The following is a 9,498-nucleotide window of genomic DNA, read 5'->3' as shown; positions in this document are numbered from 1 at the left end:
CAAATTCCACTAGTTAAGTCTTACCTCAAAGCTACTAGAAGAAAATCTCTTCAACATTTAGAAATTTTCTTTTTCTTAACATAAGATTTATCTCACATTTAGTTAACTTCCTTAATTATCTGCTTAAGTAGGGAAATTACGATCCGAGTTTATTATAGTCTTAGAAGTGTTCCTACTCCAAACACTCCCTCCAAAAGAAAGGGAGATAAAATTAAAAATAAATAAATAAAAGTAGAAACCCTACCCCCACCAAATCTAAGACCCATCTTTTACCCCGCTCTCCATCTCTTTTCTCTCTTCCCATCACGGTTCAACGCGCAGCAGCTCGACTCCGACGAATGCTGTAACCCATCGTAGCATGTAGAATTAGATCTGCGATTTTGAAACCATTCGAACCTGAACGCTGTTGGTTACCCAAGCCTTTTCCACAAGGTTTCTAGTATTGTCAGTTTTTTCTTTTCACGCTTCACTCTTTCGCCTTCGCTCTGCTACTCACGCCGCTCGCCGTTGAACAGCTCACTTGTCTCAGGTTCGCTTTTGGATTTTTGGATTTTTTTTTTTGGCTATTTTCCTCCTTTGTGATTGTGGGTTTCAAAATTTAAGGAGAAATGATGCTTTACAAGTTTCTAATGTAGTCAGTGCAACCTCTCGCGCACCTATGTAAGGGCTACTTGTATCTTTTTATTCTATTATAGCTTCAATCGCTCCTCCCTCATCCATCATTTTCTTTGATTTTCTAAATTTTTTTAATATTTGGGATTTACTTGATCCTGTTTGAGAGTTTTTAATGAGTCAATGTGGTCAGTGTCTGAGATTTGGATCTGTTTGTCTGTGCTGGAAATGCTTAGAGCTTGAAAGGGAACCTCGTTTTGGGTTTGATGTATCGGTGTTTGGTTTATGAAGGAATGGTTTTATTGTTTGATTGTTCTTTTTTATGACCCGTGTGTAGGTGATTTAATTGAATAACGAGGGTGTTTTTTTTCTCTCTCTCTCATATCTGATTCTAGAGATTATAACGCATACATATTTTACTAAATTGTATCTTTAAGTGTTGAGACAACCATCGATAACTAAGACAAACATGATGTTGGACTGATGTACAGTGGTGAGGGTGGATAGGAGAGTTAGAAACATAGAGGTGGATTATTAGAAGAATGTAGATATTCGATTATAGGCTATATAAATTATTTTTGAAGAATGTAGTTATTATGTCATTAGATGATATAATTAATGTGGATTATTTCGGCATCAACATAATGTCGATAGAAGTGTACTTCTGGTGTTTAGCAGTTTCTCAAGTCTTCTACTATACACATTTGAAGGCAATGATATCCACTTCCATTACATTGCCAGATGCAAAAATAATCATATTGGGCATGAATACTAGAACTTGTATCCAGTAATGAAGTGATAAGCTAAGTCTTTTCTTCTCCTAATTTGAGCTCATCATGATCATTTATTTTGTTTTCATATGATTACTTCGTCGATTGCAAATGAGACTTCTAAACCAAGTTATCCTAGCCACTTACCTTAATTTTTATTTAACAATCGTAGCGTCCTTTTTTTCTAAACCCTATTTCACCTTCAGCCACCCCTCCCTCCCATTACCAGCCATTGCATCCTCCCCTCACTGCACGCTGTTCCTGCGGGACAGTGTCTCAGTAGCCACCACCACAGGCTGCATTCTCAGTTACTGCAGTCTTAAGTTCCGACGATATCACCTCACATAACATCGTTTCTATGCCTCGATGGTCCAATCTATCTTCCTCTCGTAACTCAGTTGCCATTGATTTGTTAGATTGAAGGTTTAATTTTCCGTTTCTTTAAATACCCATTTATTTGATTCATGCTCTATTCATGCTTACCTCCTCATGTGATTTTCAGTCGTATTCCCCTCCCCCTTTTGACTTTTTATTTACAGTTTCTAAGTTTGATTGCTATTGAGCTTTGTCCATTGCCTGGCTGTTACTGTTATTTAGATTTTCACGATCAGAATTTCTGATTTGGTTAGTTAAGTTGATTTTATTGAATCTGATTGACTGGTCGTTCTGGTCGTTCTACCATTTTTATGAAAATGCTTATAGTTTGGGAGAGAAACAGAACCTAATTAAGTGAATGGATCAAAATCTTGGTTGGGTTATTGGGCACAAAAGTGGACTAAACTAAACTGATGTTTGCACCTACCAAAAAAAAAAAAAAAAAAAGTGTCCCACTTGAAAGTTCCCGAGCTGAGGGTGATGAACTATGGTTACAATTTGAAACAATCCATCCAACTTAGAACTCAAGAACACAGTTGTACAACCTATAGAATAAATTTGTTTAAGTAAGGCTGTAAAAAGGTATATCCAACTGAGGTAGAAAATCTATCTATCTTGGTACAAGCAGGGGAAATTTCTTGGATTTGACCATGTGATGCTACATTGTTTAGAGGTATATCAGGGGGAGGAAACTTTCGATAAGCTTATTGAAATGCTTCATGCGTCCAATTACCCTGCCCCCAAGGATTTTTCACTAACAGCCCATCTATAATTGATGAATTTCTCCTGATGCACTATCTTCCAGTTGCAAGTCTAGGAAGATTGACAAGCACTTGTTAGAATTGGTTAATGTTGTCCTATGAAGCACAAATACTTTATGTGAGGTAATGAATAGATATTTGATATGTATCAGATACCAATTCTCTCATATACTTCACAATACGTATCTGATTCACGATTTGGTGTATTGTGCTTACGCATGGCCCCTTCCAAATACATGAAGGGGACACACGGTGACCTTAAAAAATGCAACTCATCTAGTATTTCCCAACCCAAAACTAAATGAAAAAAAAAAAAACCCGTGAATCATCTAATCTTCATCTCCACACTTGTATTCCTGCAAAGTAACCGAAAATAACCCACTTGAATATCTTCAACAGTTTAACAAAGTTCTTTGTTTATCTTCGTTCTTTTCTCTCTAATCTTCTTCTTTGATCAATCCGACCCTGATGCACCACCAACTTTTTTTCATTTATTCTATTGACTATTGTTTTTCAATATCTCTGATGTTGCTTTTTGTATTGTATTTCAGCGTTTGACTTTTATTTTGTATTCTGTATTATTGTCATTAACTTGACATTATATGCTTCCAGTGTATTATATTTAGTATCTTTATGTTTAATTTACATGTATCCTAGAATTTTTTAATAAAAAAAAAGTATCATCGACGTATCCGTATTTTTGTCTTTTAGAACTTGGCATATTGTCATATCCTATCATATTTGTGTCTGTGTCTGTGCTTCATAGATGTCGTCAATAGACCAAATTCTCATACTTAAGCAAAGCAATTCCATTAGGTTACAAAAAACTAAACCACATACCCTTGACAAAATAACTCAACTCAACACTCCAAATGCAGACTTCATGTCCCAATACTTAACAACGCAAACATGGACTTACTGAGTCAATTCAACTTTGCACCTCAAACACTGACTTTTTTAACTCTATAGATAATTTTACTCCACAATTAGATAATTGTTAACAATTCAACCCACTTTTGCATGCCAAATGCCCCCTAATATTTTTATTCAATTTTCAGGTATGTTAAAATTGATGATATTGTCCTTCATGATATTTGGGGGAGGTGAGAGGGAGGGATGGTTATAGCTCAACAACAACTTACACTAACTGCGTTCTACAGATCTCTGTCCTAGTTTTTATCTATGGTCTGTTAATTGATCTTAAATTTTTGTATTCCACAGGGATTCTAAATGACACCTTTGAAGTTTTGTACTTACATTTTCATCTATGACAATTGACCTTTGATTTTCATGTTCCTCAGGGATTTTGTTCCATGATTCAACAATTCACTGATATTGAATTGAAGAAATAATGAAGCTGACTGTAGTTGCACGATCCCTTCAAGTCCGTTCCACATTTGCTAAAATAATTGGGTTGTCACAGGTCCGTTTCTTTCAGTCTGATTTTGCTCTCAGAGACCCAAATGCCAAGCCAAAAAGATACAAGTATCCACCATTTTATGATCCATATGGCCCTAGGCCCCCACCCTCTGATAAAATCATTGAGCTTGCTGAAAGAATTGCAGCACTGCCTGCGGAAGACCGTTGCCAGATCGGTCCCACACTCAGGGAAAGACTTAAACATCCTAAGCTGCAGCCAATTTCAGTGGATGGCTTGGACATGGGTTCCGAAGGAGGGGCAGGGGCAGGATCTTCCAAGGTGGAGGAGAAAAAGGAAAAAACTGCTTTCGATGTGAAGCTAGAGAAATTTGATGCTGCTTCAAAAATTAAGGTGATTAAAGAAGTAAGGTCTTTCACTAATCTGGGTCTGAAGGAGGCAAAAGACTTGGTAGAAAAAGTACCTGCAATTCTTAAGCAAGGGGTGACCAAAGAGGAAGCAAACGACATCATCGAAAAAATCAAAGCTGCTGGAGGAGTTGCTGTGATGGAGTAAACAATTGTTCTAAAATTGGTAATAACTTTTTGTTTATATTTTTCCAACTAGCCAATTCCTAGTTTCAATCACTGATATTCTTCTGTGAGTTGATGCTGCCTGCCAGTTGAGTTGCACAAAGGATGAAGGACAATAAGTCACCTCTTTTAAACTTGTTTTGACTTGTGGAGTAATTTAGGCTTTTGTTTTTCTTTCTAGAATATGATATAAGAAAACAAATGTAGTAGAGTAAATTCAAATCTACTATAAAGAGTGCCTTTTAACTGTTTGAGCAATTACGCATCATCGAAACCTAAATTATATATGTGATTTGAGTTCTTCAAAATCAAGTTCTGTGTTGTATATTAGTTCAGATGATAATAACATAAGCAGAAGATGGAGGTGGTGTAGCTGTGCTTGGGAGAGACTTTCTACCGTTCTTGCTAAGGCGTGCAGATGCATGCAAGCTGTATTAGAGCGGTAACAAAAGTATCTCATTAAAAGTTTATTTATAGTTTTAATGATCATTATTTCAGTTGGCTTAGAAATATGTTTGTGTAATACCAGCTTCTTTCATGTTTCGTTAATCTATGATGACCCTTCTCGGTGATTACCTACTTGCATATTAATTTGTTTGTAGTTTTCTGCCCAAGCAATGTTGTTGGATTAGATATTTGTTTTGTAAGATTTGTCGAAGTGCACATAACGATGGAACGAACACATGTGCAACGAAAGAAAAACAGATATAAAGTACTCTAATTAGGTTCATTACAAAGATAAGCATGCAAAAGAAACAACTAAAAGGGGGAATAGAATATAACTTTTGTAGACTTTGAATCTTCTCCAAATTAGTTCCAATCTTCTTACGAATGGTTTGTAGACCACCACGAGAGTCTTCCCGACTATTTTTCGGCCTTAGAATGAGATGGTGGGATCCGGTGAGTGACTATTAAGTCTTAGAGAGAAAAATGTTTAGAGTCAGAGATTATTACATAATTTCATACAATTCCATTATGGCCAAGAGTTTTAAAATTCATTAAACACTCCCTTTTAAAGACCATTACATGCAAAACATGCAACTTTGAGTTTGATGAGAATTTGATACTAAAAAAATCACTAACTCAAAGTGGGATTTAGTGGGGCAAGTGTCTTCAAATAAAAATGACACTTAGCTATTCAATAGTTGGAATTTCCTACTCAAATGTTGGATCTTTCCACTAACTTGGTCAAAGTTTCTTTCAAAGTTCAAAGTCAACAAATTTGACTTTTTGACTTTAAAAAATTAAAAATCAACAATTTGCCTTCTATTGCATTTTTGGCTTAGTTAACAATTTGACTTTTAATACAATTTTGATCAATTTCATTTAATTTTAAAATTAATCAATTTTAAAATTAAATTAATATTATAATTAATTAAACAATTTAAAAATTAAATCCAACACTAATCCCAATTTATGTGAATCCCTATTCATAATCTAATCTTGATATTTAAATCTTATTTAAATATTTCATATTTTCTCTCTCTTTATGTTTAATTCATAATTAAACATTAGGTTAAATATATTATATATATTTACTACTTTGCTCCAAAAACCAATTTTGAACACTTCAAATTCGTTCGTTTTAAGGTTTAATCCAATATGAGCTAGTAGGGGATTTCATGGACTTACAGGTCATGGGCTCTAACGATTCGTAATTAACCGACTAAACTCTTTAACCTAATTAACCACCATTCGTTAATTAACGAGTCACTCCACTAAAGGTTGGGTCAAAAGCTATTTTACCCTTGAGATTATCCTTAAGTCCCATTGATCCTCTAATGTATAATCAGTTTGTGATCCAATCACTAAACCAAGTCCCTCATCACAAAACCAAGTCCCTCTCGGGAAAATGAGAGTGGGGCCCCTTGTTCAAGACTTGAAGTCAGCACTTAAGGGAACAACCTCTTTACTATCCTTAAAATCGGGTAGAAGTAAATTCTGTCTTGCACCCTATGTTTTCAATTATCTACATAGTCTTACCCCTGAAATAGGAGGCTTATTGAGCCAACGTTGTTGAGCCAACCCTCACCCATGTAAATCTAAGGATAATCTCGAATAAACAGGAGTTCATAGTTAGCTCAAGATTAATGTCAAGTTACCTAGGTCATTGATTTAAAATAGTCAGTCTTATATGGTAAACAACGTTATAAAGTAAGAGTGACTTAATTATTGGTCCGATCTTATGCAAACTCATTGCTTAGGACACCCCACTCCTCATGTCAATACACGAAAGAATCAGGATCACTTCATTTGTAGCACTTTACAACAAATTGTAACAACACTACCCAACCTTATTCGTATACTATAACCATTTTGGCTATTTACTAAACTTGATATACTCTTATGTCTTCACATAAAGTTCATGTATTCATATAATAGTCATGAATCTTTAGTTTATTAGATTTGGTCTTTATAAGAATTCACATATTCAACAACAATTTTATTGAATAAACGTCAATAACATCTTTATTAATAATAAAATATGTTTAACATTACAAATTGCGAGTTTTAGGACATACAGGCCAACACATAAGCTATATGATTTAGACACTCGGTAATTAAAAATCGTACGATTGAAGTTTTTCTCAATTTTGTCCCTAGTGGTAGGTTAAATTATAGAATATATCTTTGAATTTTATACTGTGTCACAAGTATCCTTGAACTTTTAAACTTCAAAAAAGAAAAAAAAAATTGAACTTTATACTGTGTGTCACAAGTACTCTTGAACTTTTAAAATTTTCAATAGTACTCTTAAATTTTAAAAAAATATATATATTAATACTTTCATTAACATTAGATTTGAATGGAAATGGAAATGGTTAGTATTTGGTTTTAAAATACTTTTGAAATTCATTAGTTCCAACAATATTCTTATACTTCTATAAAAAAATCCAAAAATAATCTTATCGTTAGTTTATGAAAATAATCGTTAGCACGGTTTAAAAAATATATCTGTGAACTTTTAGAAGTCGCATTAATACAATTTATTTTAAAAAGAAAAATTAAAAAAATGCTTCTATCTTTAGTATGGTTAATTCCTTTTGAAGTTATTTTGAGCTAAAAAAAGAACTAATTTTTAATGCAACTTATATAGATAATCTAGTTTTTGTCCTATTTGTCAAATTCTTACATCAATTTTTTTAGCAATCAAACATAAATCAAAATTTCAAGTTAAAATATAAAATCCCACAACATTTCAAAATTAAAAAAAAAAAACTTTCCTTAAGATCAAGTAAAACAATGACTAGTCAAATAAAGGAAAAGGCGGATAGAGGAATATTATATTCAATCATAATGAATCTTTTTAACTAATCATAATTAATAAACTAATTTGAATCGTGGAAAGAATCAACAAAGTCTTCGTGACTATAAAATCGGTAATTCAATATTTTATTTCTTTTCCCTCTTACTAGTTCTCAAAATTATGATACAAATCTTAATGTCTTTTTGACCCTTTGCCAATGTGAAATTCGAGTGAAATTACTTAAATGAAACCTTCGTGTGTACATGGATTGGCTCTCGCTCATTTCTCTATTGTTCTCTCGCTCCTCGCTTTCTCGTTCGCTTGCTCCCTTTCCTTTCGGAAATAGCTTCCTCTCTCCCTTTATCTCACGGTTTTGTCTCTTTGGCTCTTGGTCTCGCTCCTGCTCTCTGCGTGGGTTCATTGTGCAATGCAACGAAAAAGAGAGAGAGAGAGAAGAAGAAGTCGGTCAAAGAAGAAAAGCTTGGTCTTGTCAAAGAAGAAATGTAGGTCGGAGAAGAATGCCTCGTCAAAGTTTGTCGCGTGGTCTTGCTGGAGGAAGAGAAGACGAAGAAGAGAGTGAAAGTGAGAGAGAAGAAGAAAAAGAGAGAAATAAGGAAATCACGAGAAAAATGAAGAGGGAGAAATTAAGCGTAAATTTGTAACGTTGTTTGATGAGATGTAATCAAAAGGTCAATGTTCTTTAGTTTTATAAAAGGGACAAAAAAAACATTTTAGGCTTGAGATTCAAGTCTTTCGATCCATTTTTGTTTCTTGTGTGTATTAAATTCAAAAGACATATTAACACACATTCAACTATTGACTGATGTCGATGCACACAAACGCACGTGATCAAGTTATAGTAAAGTAAAACGACATAAAATGCTGAGTATCGTCCTTAGGATCAAATTCACAGTTATTGTTTATCTATTTCAGAATCGTGTTAATTTTAGCTAAGAAATCAAAACTAGATGATGGAATCAAATGAAAGTTAATAAATAAAGTCTGAAATTTGAGAGATAAAAAGCATCATAAGGTGTCGATTTTGTTTATTACTTCATTGATTCATTGAAAGATTCTATTGAAACTTGTGAAATTGAGATATTTAAGTGTAGAAACTAAGCTTCGATTTATTATCATTAAACAATAAACTTCTCTCATCTTATTTGATGACTAATTTCTTAAAACAAAGGTAAGAAGCTTGTCATTAAGATTTGTCATGATCAACTTTCATTATCATCCTAACTATTTGGATGAAAGGTTAGATAATGATTCAACACTATAGTTCCGGTTAAATATGCAATCTCTCAATTGAAAATTCAACCTAGCATACATCTACGATCAATCGACGTAATAAAGCATAATAATATTGGAAAACATTAAACAACATAATTTTCCATAAAATTCAATGCATTAACTCAAATTCATAATAAAACCATAAACATTCTAAAATTAAAAAGTCTAGCCACTCATGGTTGCCAAATGCATATCTTCATACAAATTCAACATGGTAAAGTAAAAGAGAAGAAAATGAATAAGAAAACTCCACTGTCGTAGTGCTCCCCCATTTTTGAATTCCACCAATCTCGCCTCGGTCAGCACCCCGGAATCTCAAACGACCTCCAAATCAATTCCTTCACACTCTCCAATTTATTTTAAAGCTTCCTCTCATTTGAAGGGCTCTTAATTTCGTGCTTCTTCCTCCCCTGAACAGCTAATCAATCTCCAAATATATAGAAAACTCTTGCATGATGCCAAGTTCTTACCAAAAATGCAATTTTTACAC

At 33.8% G+C, this 9,498-nt stretch overlaps 1 protein-coding gene across 2 annotated transcripts; it reads left to right on the top strand.

The window, feature by feature from the left end:
• The first annotated feature begins 238 nt into the window (after positions 1-238).
• Positions 239-4,974, top strand: LOC120091782 (50S ribosomal protein L7/L12). Of its 2 annotated transcripts, XM_039049913.1 has the most exons (3): positions 239-529; positions 3,577-3,703; positions 3,820-4,974. In XM_039049913.1, the coding sequence occupies exon 3, from the start codon at positions 3,870-3,872 to the stop codon at positions 4,449-4,451; it is 582 nt and encodes a 193-aa protein (XP_038905841.1). In that variant the 5' UTR covers positions 239-529; positions 3,577-3,703; positions 3,820-3,869; the 3' UTR covers positions 4,452-4,974. The 2 variants fall into 2 exon arrangements, with proteins under 2 accessions (XP_038905841.1, XP_038905834.1); XM_039049906.1 differs by lacking the exon at positions 3,577-3,703 and having other exon boundaries at positions 240-529.
• The last annotated feature ends 4,524 nt before the right edge of the window (positions 4,975-9,498 follow it).

This window comes from Benincasa hispida, chromosome 1 (assembly GCF_009727055.1).
Source record: "Benincasa hispida cultivar B227 chromosome 1, ASM972705v1, whole genome shotgun sequence".
Classification (NCBI taxonomy): Eukaryota; Viridiplantae; Streptophyta; class Magnoliopsida; order Cucurbitales; family Cucurbitaceae; genus Benincasa; species Benincasa hispida.
This window is presented reverse-complemented; position numbering and strand designations above follow the sequence as displayed.